At 40.4% G+C, this 15185-nt stretch overlaps 1 protein-coding gene across 1 annotated transcript; it reads right to left on the minus strand.

Moving 5' to 3' along the window:
* Positions 1-3244: 3244 nt before the first annotated feature.
* fndc5b (fibronectin type III domain containing 5b) lies at positions 3245-14057 on the minus strand. The gene is made up of 6 exons (XM_008331253.3): positions 13939-14057; positions 11438-11556; positions 10346-10544; positions 6640-6729; positions 5223-5415; positions 3245-4725 (listed from the first exon to the last, which is right to left on the minus strand). The coding sequence occupies exons 1-5, from the start codon at positions 14012-14014 to the stop codon at positions 5276-5278; spliced, it is 624 nt and encodes a 207-aa protein (XP_008329475.1). The 5' UTR covers positions 14015-14057; the 3' UTR covers positions 3245-4725; positions 5223-5275.
* Positions 14058-15185: the final 1128 nt, after the last annotated feature.

A 15185-nucleotide genomic window follows, 5' to 3' on the forward strand; every position in this document is an offset into this window, starting at 1 on the left:
GCTCTCTACAGAGGGTACTCTTACCCCAGACAGCTCCTGACATGAGAAAAAGAGATGGAAGAAGACTCGATCCCTACACATCTACGACTACTTTAAGGAGCCAAGGTAAAACAATTTGACCTATATCTTGGTTTATGTAAGCTGCATATTAATGTGAACTCAGTTGCACTGCTGATTTAAATGAAGTGTTTTTTATCTATCCATCCATCCATCATTGCAAAACAAAGACAAAACACACAAGAACCCAGAAACTGCATTGAAAATATGTTTTTTTTAACTTCATGTTGATACGTAATAAGACATATATTTTCATAGAAATATTTATTTTAACATTGACGTGAACAATAGCAGAGTCATGCTAGCCCTCGTGAACAGGTTTTTATCCCTTTAACATCAACATGGACCACACAGACGTGATTGTACAAAAACACAGACTCCGTAGTTCTGCTTTAAATCCATGCTCGTTGGTTATTTGCCGAGACGTACAGTACAAACATAATATGCCAGAAGTGCGAGGTCCCTCTTTTACTACGTGTGCACGGGCCTCGGTGTGTATATAGTCAAGATTCTCGGTATGTCCAGTCCTCTGCAGTACAGGAGACACAAAGGTGAGAAAGGAACAAACCTGTGGACACCTTCGGCGTGGACAGAAAAAGCCGGAGGTTTGGTTTATAGTGGAGTACTGAAAAGATAAGATGTTACACTTAAACAAATATATATAGATATATATTTATATATTTTTTTTAGTATAAATATTATACACAGAGATGACCAAAGCATTTTCATTAGAGCCAAAAAAAGAAAAAAGAAAATGACATAACCTGCACGAACCATAGTCAGGTATCAGGAGCAGCATGCTTTCACACTAATAATAAACTCTAAACATTACATCTTGCGTACTTGTGTGGTTTCCAAAGTAGGGGCCACCAGGGGGCACCAAGGGGACCTTAGAAAATTAAGGGAAGGTAGGACAAAAAATATATACATTTTTTTTAATAGCCTTTTGTTCTGAACCACTATGATTTAACGTTTCCGATGGTACCCGAATGCACCATGCGACTTTGAGCAATGTCATAGCTAGCTAGTGCATGTTCGCTGATCATTTTCTTACGCTGTCATAATTATTGAATAAGGTACGAAAATACATACAAGTTTGTATGTTTGCAAAGGGGTCACAGGTCAAAACCTAATGCTAATGGAGTGGGGCATGGGAAAGTTACTGCTATAATATATTTCTTTATATTAAAAGAAAGAAAGATCGTCTTCACCCAGATTTACCTTTTATTGTTCTCTGTTCGTGTCATTCACTCTTTTTGTCTATTTGTACGTCTTCACATTTTTTGTCAGTTTCTGGCCCAGTATTTGTACACGTCACATTAGACGCTGATGGTGCGCAGCTGCTGAGTTGCCTCCTGTAGCTCCAGATAGACAGAGACAGAGCTGTATGAGTCAGAACTGCCTTCTGCTGTTGTTTTGTTTTGAGCCAAACACGCAGAATAAATCGGATAAGTTAGGCGGCTAAATGTGATTTGACTTCAGCAGCATAAAAGTAATATTACATTTTTTTTTCACTGTAATCGAGTAAAATCTACTCAAACTGTTCTAACTCATACGTCAGCTGTTTGACAAAACAAAGGCTTGTGCTACCTTGTGTTTGCTAGTACCGGGGTTCCCAATCCCTGGTTTGGGGACCGGTCCCGGTCCGTAAGTAATTGGGTACAGGGCCGCAATCTGACACAGTGAAAGTTTTACTAATTGACTTCATTTTTTTTCATTCAAAGATAATTTGGCTAATTTTGTGTTTCAAAACAATAGGTCATTCAGATTTTGATACAAAGAGAATAAAGGCTGATGTTTTATTTTGAAAATTTAATGACCCTTCAACAATGGCGCAGTATGACCGGACCGCAGTAATGGCTGATACCGGCCGACTGGTCCTTTATACAAAAAAGTTTGGGGACTTCTGTGCTAGTGAATGTAGCGAACACCTCCGATTCATAGGCTAACTACATAAGCAACCTAGCTTATGTAAATGTTATTAATGCGCTCATTAGTATTAGTATACTTACTTTCCTTCACTGCACAGTTGTTTACTACATAAGGTTCAACCTTAGCCAAGTCATAAAAGGTAAAGTAGTATTAACAGGGGGCGCTAAACAGCTCAGATAAGAGGAAAACCAGCTGATGCAGAGATGGAGAACGAGGCTAACTGGAGTCTGAGAGCAGTTACAATAAGAGGCGGGGGAGAAGGGAGCTGTAGGGGCGACGAGGCTGATAGTGGTTCAGGGGCGGAAACCAGGATCGGTGGCATGATATATGAGAAAGACAGCATTGCGACAGAGCGACAGAAAGCGAAGGGAAAGTCATAAATGGGAAAATGACGGCAGATGAAGTCGGCCGGAGGTAGTGAGGCGAAGTGGGAGGCTGATGAGGAGGAGAGGAGAAAGTGAGGGATGGCTGTCCTCAAAGCATCCATGATTGAAACGGGGGAAAATAATGACGCCCCCCCCTTCCCCTTCTCAGCTCGGCACTGGTAAAAATACACAAGAACGCATGTGTGCAATCGCATCGACCTGTGAGGTATTCAGACAAATGCTAATTATCTCGAACGTTGCTGTCACTCTGCTGAGTTCAGCGCAGCAGCGTTTTCCTGGCTGAATTTTTTTTTTTTTTAGTGAAGATGATGAGTGGCAAGCACTGGGATCCTGAGGCAGGGCTCCGAAATTGTATCTGTAATTACTTCGCGGTTGCACAGAAAGTGCAATAAAAAAAATTTATATATATTGAATTTTGTAACCTAATAAGACCTATTCTAACTAACCGAATTCAACTCGTGCGATCATTTAATGATGCATTTTCTATGCTAATGTTCTACCTCTAAATAATTAGAAAATAATTAGTCTGAATGTTTGTACTTTCAGCCTTTTAACCCACATTCTGGCATGCATTAAATGTTCGCTTTTCAATTCAAATTGACATATTTTATCATCATGGTGTAAAGTCTTCTCTCCATAAGGTTTCGTTCCGAATTCTGATTTTTGGCCAAAGTGACTAAATGCTGACTCATTTTCCCTGAAACACCCCAATGCCTCTGCTGTCACATTATGAATATGCCAGGTCTTCTCTCACAATCTGTCTCACCAAATGATCATCTTTCTGTTATTATTGTAAACACAGGCAAACAAGAATCTTCACACCACGGAACCTTGGAGAAGGCGTCATGCAGTTTAACCCAGAAGTGCTGAGTCAAGGTAATTCAAACTTTATCGTGACCTCCTTATCACCACCAAACCAATACCCGTAAAGCCTGTCATCATTAAACTCTCTGTCGGAGGATAAATATTCCAAATTATTGTAGTAATGACTGTAAGTGCCGATGCTAACACGCTGAAGGGAAACCACGATGATTGCTAAGGTAGACGTGCACAACAGTGCCCTGTCAGGGAGACTTTTATTTTGAAATGAACTTGGGTACATTGATATTTTGCTCTAGATCACATACGGATGTCAAACTCGAGGCCCATGGGCCAAATGTGGCCCGCCACATCATGTTATGTGGCCCACCAGAGCTTATTCCCAACCCCTTTTTTGGCTTGTGACCCCATATTGACATCACGAATTTCTGGAGACCCCAGAGACATTTTTTTAAAATCTAGAATTACGATTTTGACAATATTGTAACTATATTGGCGAATAGGTGGTTCATTTCCAAAGCAGGACTTTGTCTCACAGCCAAGTGGAGCAGCTGTGGGCGTCCACAGCTCCTGCCCCTGATGTTGATTATCTTTCCCACCAGAGTGGAACCCCAGCCAATTTTTCATTAGGAAATTACCCCCCCCGCGTATCTCCATCCTTATTCCTTTCACGACTCGCTGCAGACCACAAACCGCATACGGCGCCGGACAAGCAGCGCCCAACAGTAAACCACACAAAAAAAAAATATATATATATATCAAAAGATAAGAATCCTAATTGGCTGCTAACGGATTAAATGATCAAAACGTGAGGTGAAAACCCAAGAAGTTAAAAGTGAATCTTTGCGTTCCTATACCGACCAGAGATTCCATCTCCGAGAAAAAGGCAGAAGCACAACCACGTATCAAATGAAGAAACAAGAGCAAACATCGGTATGTCTGACCACGACACCATCATCAGGACTGGTATGGTGAGGGCTCAGACAATCACAGTAGGAGGAGCACCACATGGCAATGTGCTTATTAGAGAAAACACTGATACAGGAAGACAGAGAAGAAGAGACAAGCTGCTGCACAAGGCAGCTTCCCCAGGACTGAAAGGAGATAGTGACACTGAAAGACGAAGTCTCCAATTTAAAACAGATGGACGGAGTTGTTCTGTTGTGTGCTGACCGACGTCTGGACCAACAGGACCAGCTTTTCCATGTCTCTTATTGTGACATCGGGGGGAAAAAAATAAAATGTTGGATGATCCACACTGGGAGGTCGATGATGTTGATCAACAGTAACCAGAGGTTGTAAATGAACCACTTGTTATGGATGATGAAACGGCATTATCTCTGGTTACTTCGCTGCCCGCACAAAGTCTACCGGCGTTCCAGTTTTTGGTCACGTTAAAAGAGAAGTTGCGTCCGTTTGCTTTGCGGCAGCTCTTCAGCGTGTGAATGACGAGAAGCGAATGTTCTGTGATGGTGGACCGTCCTTTGGGTTTTGGTGGTGTTGAAGAATGGCTTTCTGTTGGTCTCAGGATCTGGAAAAAAAAAAGTGGCTGCACTCGATCAGATGATAAGGGCGAAAAAAGTACTAGCCATTGTGTGAACTGTACTTACTTAAGTAAACTAAACGTTGTGGTAATTATTTTTTGGTATCGTAATTAATCTCAATTCGACTCTGACATGAACACAACCATGTCAAGTCATTACAAACTAGACATAACGATGTGAAAAAATGGAGGCTATAAGTACGAATTTTAACAAAGGCTTTGCCACAAATGATACAGTAGTTTAGATTTGAGGTGTCAAACATACGGCCCGTAGGCCAAAAACCGCCCTGCTAGGGTGTTGTGCATGAAAACAAAGTTTTGTTATTCATAGGTAATTATGTTCTGATTGTACCGCTCCGGCCCACTTAACGGACCTTCTAAACTTATATTTGGTTTATTTCATAAAAAAGTTAGCAAAGTTGGCTCCGTGATGTGACATCGTATCCCATAAAACATCTGCCTCAATTCTGAACTCTCTCTCTCACCTGTCCTGAGGTACGAGGAGTTGGTTATTGCAGAAGGTGATGCAGGGCCGGGCTTAGACGTTGCTGCGCAGCAGCCCCCCCTGTGGATGTTCAGGTGTACTGCATTCGGAGGAGTTCTTGGCTTTGTCCTTGTTGTTGTTAGGCTCATTATCTTTGATGATGTCATACTGGCGACAGAACAGGGCAATGACACCTGCGACAAAAAAACAATGATTATTTCTCAGCAATATCTCTTTATTTTCAGGCTTGGAATTTTTTTTATTTTCACCTCCGTCCCTGCAAGTTACACACACAACATTTGACTATAATTGGATTTGTATTCTATTTCTATTTTCTATTTCTCCTAGTTTCCATGTCAAACGCGTTGCATCCATTTTGCACAAAAAATAGGTCCGCCCCGCTTTGCTTTGCTAACGCGCGTTTTAGCATTCTGCACATACAGCCTACTTTTGCCCTCTTGTGTATGACAGATTAGTTGGCGTTTCAGAATTCACCTTGAAATAACAGGTGGTAGATGAGTCAGTGGAAACAGCTGCTAATGTGAACACTGTTTGTCCTGCCAAAAGCTGCTCAGGTGGCTCACATGCAGCAATAAATTACAGGCGTCAGGTGGGCCGCCTGTGGACCAGGAAAAAACACGAAGCCAGACATACATCTGTGCGGAGTAAATAAAATAGGTTGTGTTCTATTTATTGTTTTTCTGAAGTAGGTTAGACACTGCCATTTTATTTTTATGCTGTTGTCCTGCTTTTGGTGGCTCCCATCAGAGTTCACGACAGCGTATCATCTGCCTCCATCGCACTTTTATGTCTTCATTTTCTTTACTGTTGATGTTACTCTGTAATCGGCCTATTCGTAAAACCTGTCCATCCGGCCGACTCCCACTGAAAATGTAAGAGAGTATATCATAACGTCGAAATTCTTTCTTAAGTGCAGACATTCACCCTTACCCTAATGCCGATAATGTCCAAACACTTAATTTCCGATTCTGATATCAACCGATACCGATATAGGCCTGGTAATATTTAATATTCGAACTGTACAAACCTCTGTATGAGTATGAGATTAATTAAATGAGCTGCAATGCTGCCATCTAGTGACTTTCACCTTAATATACAGCCGTTTATCCCTAATACTATTTTTACGACACAAATCATTTGGCGAAACTCAGGCATTCCGTTATCGGGTTTTCAGAATTCATAAATAATATTACATATTATGCTAATAGATTAATAGATGCTAATAGATATATTTTCTAACTAGTACCTTATTTACCGGACCATAAGTTGCACATTTTTCATCCTTTGACTGGGTTTGCGACTTATACTCAGGTGCGATTTATATATTAAAACTTTTTTTTTGTGCAAGGATGTTCTTTGGAAAAAGCATAGGGGCCGCCATTGTAAAGGTGTCTTACCTGCCCACATGACCAGCACCGCCACAATGATGATGAGCTCTCCAGCCCTTAGCTGGGCAGCATGACCGAACTCCTCCATTGTCACCTCATCTTTGAAATGAATGCACACACATACACACAAAGGTAAAGAGTGTGCCTTTAAGAACACTGAGAGTCATTGTCAAATGGTAGAAAATATAAATAACAAAAAGTCTCTATTTTTCCTCCTTTGTTTTCATGCAAAAAAGTACGTTAGTTAAATCCTAACTAATGAAATATAGTTCAGTGAAGTGGGCTTAAATCCTATTTAATGAAATATAGTTCAATGAAGTGGGCCGGACTAAATCCCCAAGTGGGCCGGTTTTGGCCAACGGGCCTTATGTTTGACATCCCCACTGCGATTCCTTACCGAGCACAATGTTAAGCCCTAGAAATTAGACGTTTCAGGCGACCGCATTTAAATTCCAGGCGACCCTACATGGGACCACAACCCTTATGTTGCGTTATTATCTACCTCGTCAGTTCTAGGCTGAGCTGTACGTTGGCCTAACTGTGTGTACTGTGAGTCAGTCTGAAGCTGCGTTCCGCTCACCAAGGTCGGGAGATAAACTCCGACAGTAAATAAACTCAGTAACATTTCTCTACAGTGACACGTTGATTCACAGAAATGCAGATCGTGCAGATCTCTGTGTATTTTTCGTAGCAGAACTGCAGCGTCGCCTTCTTCAGCTCCACACAGGCAGCGCTCTAAGTGCCCTTAGATCATCTGCTCTCGTTTCACTCCCTTGACACTTTGCTGAAAACGTCCCAGCGTCCAACTTTCTGCAGGGCCGGCTCCTGTTTTCCCCAGCAAATGTCTTTGCAGTGCAACAGCCAGCTTTCGGTACATACTTTCACAGGTTGTTTTTTGAGGACAGTGGGGGGAGTCTGGTTCACTTTTATGCCTTACAATACATACAGTAGCGTGTTTCAAAATGTAGTAGTAAAAAAGTAGTTGCACGGATCCTTAAATATCTCTAATTTGACAACGCAAAAAAACAAAAATAGCTAGTTCTTCGTTGAGGCTGTATTAAATATAATGCTCAGTTAAATTACTTACTTATATATTTATTTATTTATCAGCCATTATAACATCATATTTATATTTTTTCAGCTGCTATAATTAAGTTGATTTTTACTTTAATTTTTACTATAATTTAGATGCTAGTTGTATTATATGATACAATTATATTTATTACATAAATAAATAAACTTTTATTATGACTGTAATATTGCTGCTTAGTATTATATTATAGTATATTATATTATATATCCTTAATTTCTTGAAAGAAACTCCCAAGAAATTAATAATCTATCTGTCTATCTAATCATCCATCCATCATCCATCCATCCATCTATTCTTCCAGCAGCATTCGTTCCACTTCGGTCGTACACGTACACAGCCGCACGTGACGAAGTACTTCTTTGCTCAGCTTAATGCAAATGCATTCCGTACCAGTATTTTATGGATTTGCGTGTGACATGCAGTACTGCGTTGCTTCACTGTTGAAAGTAATGAGTCCTTTAACCCTATTGACTGCCAACTGGCACGAACAGAAATGGTGAGATGGCCGTTTCCACCGGATCACTGGTTCGAGCTCAGCTCGGAGTCACTGGGTTTTTGTGTCGAGTCTGCATGTTCTGGGTTAAGGCTCTCTGGTTTCCTCCCACAATCCCAAACCATCAGTTTGTGCGTGGTTGTTTTACTCTGTTTTACTGATGACTGCTGGGAACGACTCCGCCTAACCTAATTTTGATTAACATCAAAATAATACCGATATTGAGTATGAACCCTCCAACGGGCCAATTTTGGTCCGCGTGCCGTATGTCTGACACCCCTGATTTAGAGCATTGATGTTAACCTCTCTCTGCAGATGGACATAAACAAAACAAAACAATCAGGTTCTGCTGCTCTACCTTTAAGTGGTAATATGCCAGTGTGTGCTTGACCTGAGGTGATGCCGCACGTAACCGTAGCAACCCTGAGAGAGTTTGTTCTACACGCTGGGCACTGTAGTGCTCTTTGGTGTGTGTGTGTGTGTGTGTGTGTGTACTGGCAGTATTAGTGTCCAAACCATAAAGGAAAGGTTATGTTTTCCCCCAAATGTCAAAAACCGAGAAGGAGGAGGAGCTCCCACCTAATAACTAATGACAACTTCTACTGCCTCAAGTATTTACAAAATGTAACTAAATCTACCTGCTCCTACCTCAAAAAAGTACTGTAGGAGTTGTAATATAGGGGGTGTGGTCCAGTGCGTGGACGCAACCTAGCATGAAACAATGATTTAATGTATCTATTTAGATCAGGGGTGTCAAACTCATTTTGGTTTAGGGGGCCACATTCAGCCTGATTATACGTCAAGTGGGCCGGACCGATACAATTATAAAATAAATACCTGTAAATAACAATAAGTTCATGTTTATCCCCCCTTTGTTTTCCTGGCAAATATTCATATCGGATGAAATTCCATTTGAAAAAACATCACGGACGTGACTTGTTTTTCACTTTCAAAATTCACCAAGTGGGCTGGATTGAACCCTCCAACGGAACCCCTGATTTAGAGCATTGATGTTAACCTCTCTCTGCAGATGGACATAAACAAAACAAAACAATCAGGTTCTGCTGCAGACTCTAAAGGTGTGGGGCTGATTAATACCGGCTCAGAAAGGCAGGGCAGCAGTAATGACTGAGATTTAATCAGGATGGCTAATGGATACTTCCAGACATGTAGACACACACACACTCACACACACACTCAGAGATTGAAACACAAACGACAGCAGAGGGACTTTTCTTGAAGCTCCAACAAATAAAATGAGCTCGCTTCTCTGTATTTAACAATAAACTAAAACAAAACGCTTTTTTTTTTTTTTTTTTTTTTTCCTCTTCTCTTTTTCCGTTCTTTCAGTAAACAGCCGGCACGGTTCAGTAACAGATGTCTGCAGACTATTGGTAGATGTTGGCCGCACCTTCGTGCCCTTGGTGTGGGAGGAGCTGGATGTGGCATACAGGGTTTGGCCTCACTGGGTAAATTTTTGTTAATTTGTTAAAATAAATTATTATGGAAGATTCGACAGCACTGTTTCTTTGCTTAAAGAAAGATAACCTCATAAAAACAGCAAAAAAAAATTGATATATTTAGTGAGACGATCTCAAGGACAAAGTCAGGGAGCAGTCCAAAGTCGAGATTCTCGAAAAAAACATTAGCGTCCTTTTCCACTGAGACAGAGGAAAGATTTAAGATGATATATCATATATCAATGTTAAACTGGTGGCCCGTGGACCAAATCTGGCCCAGATAAGCATCCAATGTGGCCCACGACTGGATTCCAATTCATATCATATCATATAAAATAATGATAGATGAAAATATGATTTTTATTTCATTTAATTTGGAAGTCCGGCCCACAAGGTGTTTGTCTAGAAAAATTCTAGCTCTCCGATAATGACAGTTGACCCCTGATGTATACGCTGAAACATCGCAACATTCTTCTCTTCTTCACTTACTGCATATGAGCTTCAAGCAGCAGCAGGGCTTCTCTGAGGTTGCTGCTCTTGCTACTGTAAGTGGGTCGGACATGATGAAATGCTCCAGATAGCTGCAGCCTAGCTCCTCGTAAGTCTGCACGCCTCCGTTCTACCTAAAAGATGTGTGTGTTGAGTGTGAATGTGCGACAGCGCCCTCACCTGGACTCTTGGACGCCATCTTCTCAGACTCTTTGGGGGTCCTGAAGAGAACGGGCTGACTGGGGGGGCTGCTGCCCCCCATGCTGATGCTCTGAACGTGCACTATGTACTCCGTGTCCTCATCCAGATCCCAGAGTACGCACGAGCGCGTGGTGGTGTTCACCTCCTGGATGAACCTCAGCATGCGGACGTCCTTCTTCTGCAGGAAAAAAAAGGGCACGGAAAAGTCATAATCAGGGCCCAGAAAAGGACGGCATGCCCGACCGTTCCAGACAGAAGTGATTGGTCAAGGGGGAAAAAAAAAATAACACGAGATATTTTTAAATTTAGATTTTGATGTCACAGGACTTTGATCAAGAACACCATTTTGACCCGACACTATTTTCTCCGGTCCATGTGGTGGCAGTGTAGTTCAGCTCCCTGGTCTGGATCACTAGCTTTAGCTTTAAATAATGGTACATTAGACACATTAGCAATTATGCATTTTGGACTATTTTAAAGGTGTAAAAGTGATAGACTTTTTTTTTACTTTTTCCACCAAGGTGAAATCGCTCATTAACCACAAGTTTGTCCTTCCCTACATTTATAAACATTTCTACTCTGGTCAGCGATTCTGCACTGGCCGGAAAAAAAAAAAAATGCTTTAGAGACATTGCTGGCAGTGTAATTACGTTAAGAAAAACATCATGTTTCTGCAGCCATGCGGGGTTGGCGTGAACATTATTATCTGGGCAGGAGTTTCTCGCTCGGGGCAATTGGTTCCTGCCAGAGCTGCGGCAAGTCTCCTTGGGGGCATTTTTATTCACTAGCCAATTACTGTAATAAATCCCATTAGGTGTGTGGAGGGGAAGATGTCCGCTGTACCACTGTTGGGCCCCGAACGTGATTTTGTCCATGCATTGAACTGTTTGTTTTGAATAGATAGAGAAATAGATAGATAGATAGATAGAGACAGAAAGATAGAATCAAATTGCATTGATTTTAATTCCATTGTGGAAACCTGACTACGTTATAAGCTGGTCAGATAACTAGTAGGCGTCTCCTGCTATCAGCTGAGCTATTTAAAAAAAAACACACACGCGCGTTTAGTACCTGCTGTGTGATGGCAAAGCCAATGACGGGGTCTCCCTCCAAGATTTCCCACGTGACCACAGCAGAGTTGACCTCCAGCTCTCTGATGGTGACATTAAGTGGAGCTGACAGCATGGGGTCTGACACACAGGCAAACATAAAGACAAATTTGTTTGTCCTTTGTCTTAACCGCAACGGAGATTATCACAGGTTTATATATATATATATATAAAAATGAGAACTTTATCACTCTCAGAATGATCTGACACCATGTCTTCCTTTTCATTTAACCAGGTCTGAGGCACGTATCTGTTAGGGTTCACCTTTTATAGTTTGTCATGTGTTGACACAGAAGTGTAACCTTCGCTGAGATCTATAAAAAGAAAATGAATAGTTGGATGGATGGATGGATGGATGGATGGATGGATGGATCAATGCGGTTGCCAGTAAGCCGTCCATGGAACCAACTACAGATCTCTTGAAGACGTACAGTAATCTTCCTCAGATCCAGGATTTATTGTTCTTCTTCACCGTGAACATAGTTCAGGGATAGATCGTTGACATTTGCTGTATGTTTTGGGCTTGTTGCTGCCAATAATACGCCCCCCCGACAGTATTGCTTTCTTGATAAACGTCTGCCCTTATTTCTCTCAATGCCGAATAAAAAAAAAAACTCCAAGCACAAAGAAATGCAGTCCTAAACCGGCAGAGAACCTCCTATTTAGCAAAAAAACATTGCAACCAAATATATCTTGAAAACATAATTTTGCTATTGAATACATACATATATAATATATGTGTAAATATATATATATGTATATATGTATACAAATAATATATGTATGTGTGTATATATATTCTACATATATGTATATATGTAAATATACATATATGTATATACTGTATGTATACAAATAATATATGTGTGTATATATATATATTCTACATATATATGTATATATGTGTGTGTAAATATACATATATGTATACAAATAATATGTGTGTGTGTGTATGTATATATATATATTCTAAACAAGCTAGAAAATTAGTATTACAGTTTATACAGGACAAAATTCTGCATTTTTTTGATACAGCAGAGTCAGTGTTCAAACGTGTTATTCTATTTGCTGTTCCCCTGTCAGAGATAGACGACGGCACACAGTAACTGGGGGATTCCCATTCATATTTAAAATGTTGTGGTAAAAAAAAAAGAAAGAAATATCGCTCTGGCTTTAAAAGAAAACTTAATTTTTTTTTATATGCTACGTTCGTCTCCATTTTTCAGAGCCAAAACATCAAATTCTCACGAGGCCAAGATAAATCCACCATGGTTTTTACCACCAGGACTGAGAGGCTGTACAGATGATTACATGTCACCTCTCATCTCATCATCCAGAGCAGATGTAACAGTGTCACATCTTGTGGCTGCGATGCAGACTGCCGCGTTTGAAAACATCTTAGGTGATGATATACGGATGGACATATATATACATACACATATGTGTATATATATATTTACATATATATGTAAATATACATACATACATGTATTAATATATATTTAGAAAAAAAATATATACATGTGTATATATTTACAAATATTTACATATATATGGATATATGTAAATATATATGTACATATATTGTAAATATATATACACATATCTGTATATATTTACATACATGCACATATGTGTATATGTATTCCCATATATATAAATAAATATATATTTATTGTAATTGTAGATACGGTTGTGGACGATCACAGAAGTTTCTAAAGAACCTCTCAATGAGTCACACGACTAAAAAGAGATTAAAATTGTCCAATTCGTCCAAGACAATTTTTTAGTTTCACTTCTGCATATTTTCCTTAAAATGTTTATTATTCTATATAAATAATCCTATAGTTTGGATGAGTCCAAATAGTACCTACTGTTATTTGTCTGTCTGTCCCAGTAATATTCAGGAATGTTGATTCAACCAATCAATTAATCACAGCTACCATGCAATTAATCAGATGGAAAATGTAAACCTACAGTATATATAAATATTTATGAACATATATATTCGTGTGTGTTTCTATGTAAATATAATTACCAAAAAAAAAAAATTACAGTTTTTGTTTTTTGTAGATATAAACGATGCTGTGGCATTTGGCGTGCAACGTTCAAGGCATTCAACTGAGCTGGGAAATATTTATATTTACATTATCATACCAGCATCATTACAATCACCAAACTTTTTCATTCACACATACATTATACATCGTCTTCTACGTTACGGAACAGCAGCCGTTCCCACAATCAGGCAGCAAATCCATTGTCTTAGTTTTGAAGGGATTCCACTATGGCAGGCTTCTTTTTTTTTTTTTTTTTTGCCCTTGTCATTCTGTATAATCGTAACCAATTGATGCTGACTCACAGAAAAAAAAGCCAAACATGGAAACCAATCATCATCATCATCGCCGTTTAATCGTCTCGATCACTCCATCAAAAAAAAAGAAAAAATGTAAAAAAACTCACCAGCATTGACAGAGGACGCTGAGAGGAAGCCCAGCAGGAGCAGCATCACTACCGCAGACGAGCCTGGTTTTGTCATCCTCCTGCTTCTTCTTCTACAGCGGCTTCACATCCTGCGCGGCCCATCTAGAACATCCCATTCACCGGGGAGGGAGCGAGCATCGGTGTGCCATCGGTGTGTGGGACTTGTTGTGACGGGCGCTGGGGTTCACATGAACTTGGACGCTGCACCAGAAGCGCAAACGCGGTGACCGGAGGGCGGGGAGGGGGAGGGGAGTGGAGAGTGAGGATGATGCAAAGGGGAGATGAGTGGGGTTGGTGATCGAATCCCCTTTTTTTTTTTTTTTTATGTCGGCGGTCTCTCTGTGTCGAGTGACGGAGCGTGCAGAACCGAGTGGTGCGTAAAAAGGAGTGCGCGACTGCTGCAGCACTTTCGGCACGTCTCTCTCTCTCTCTCTCTCTCTCCACCTTCTTTCTCTCTCTCTTTACTCCCCCCTCCGTGTGCATGTGTGGTACGTCTACGGCCACGTCTATGCCATGCTGCCGAAGACGAAGAAGACGAATCGGGAGAAACAGAGGTCCATTAGTGAAGCCTCAGAGTGATGCTTTCACGAAGTCTTGATCTCTATGACCACTTAAGAACCAACCTCCATATATATGTATATATATGTATTACGTCTATGCCATGCTGCCGAATATGTATATATATATACACATATACATATATATACACATATATATGTTGACACACCCTGACTTTTGGAGAATGTGACTCATGATGTGGTTTTCAAACCCCTGACTTCTCATCCTTCATCCTTGTTGGAGTATCAATATCTCTACCAGAGCTTTTTTGTGCACCTGATTACCTCCATGCAATTGCTTGTTGCCCTACACCAGGGGTCACCAAATCCCCAGTTCGTAGATAATGTGGTACCTGCAAAACTAACAGAAGCTTAAAAATTTGATTTATTTTGAAAATTTTGTGATAATTCAACAATCGGCGCAGTGCTACCGGTCCGCAGTAACAGTCGGTTCCGGGCGGACCGGTCCTTGGTACTCGTATTTACTTCCTACTAAACACTCTGTAGCTAGTTTTCTCTCCATCCTTGATCCTTGTGTACTGCGTTTAGGTAAAAAGTCGTGCGATTTTTGAGACAAACTAATTAGTTTAAACGAATTAACGCATTATTGGGATTTAAAATTTTCACACTTCTGAATGCATGGACAGAATACTACTAATGTTACTATAC

The sequence above is a fragment of the Cynoglossus semilaevis genome, chromosome 18, assembly GCF_000523025.1.
Source record: "Cynoglossus semilaevis isolate Cse_v1.0 chromosome 18, Cse_v1.0, whole genome shotgun sequence".
NCBI lineage: Eukaryota > Metazoa > Chordata > Actinopteri > Pleuronectiformes > Cynoglossidae > Cynoglossus > Cynoglossus semilaevis.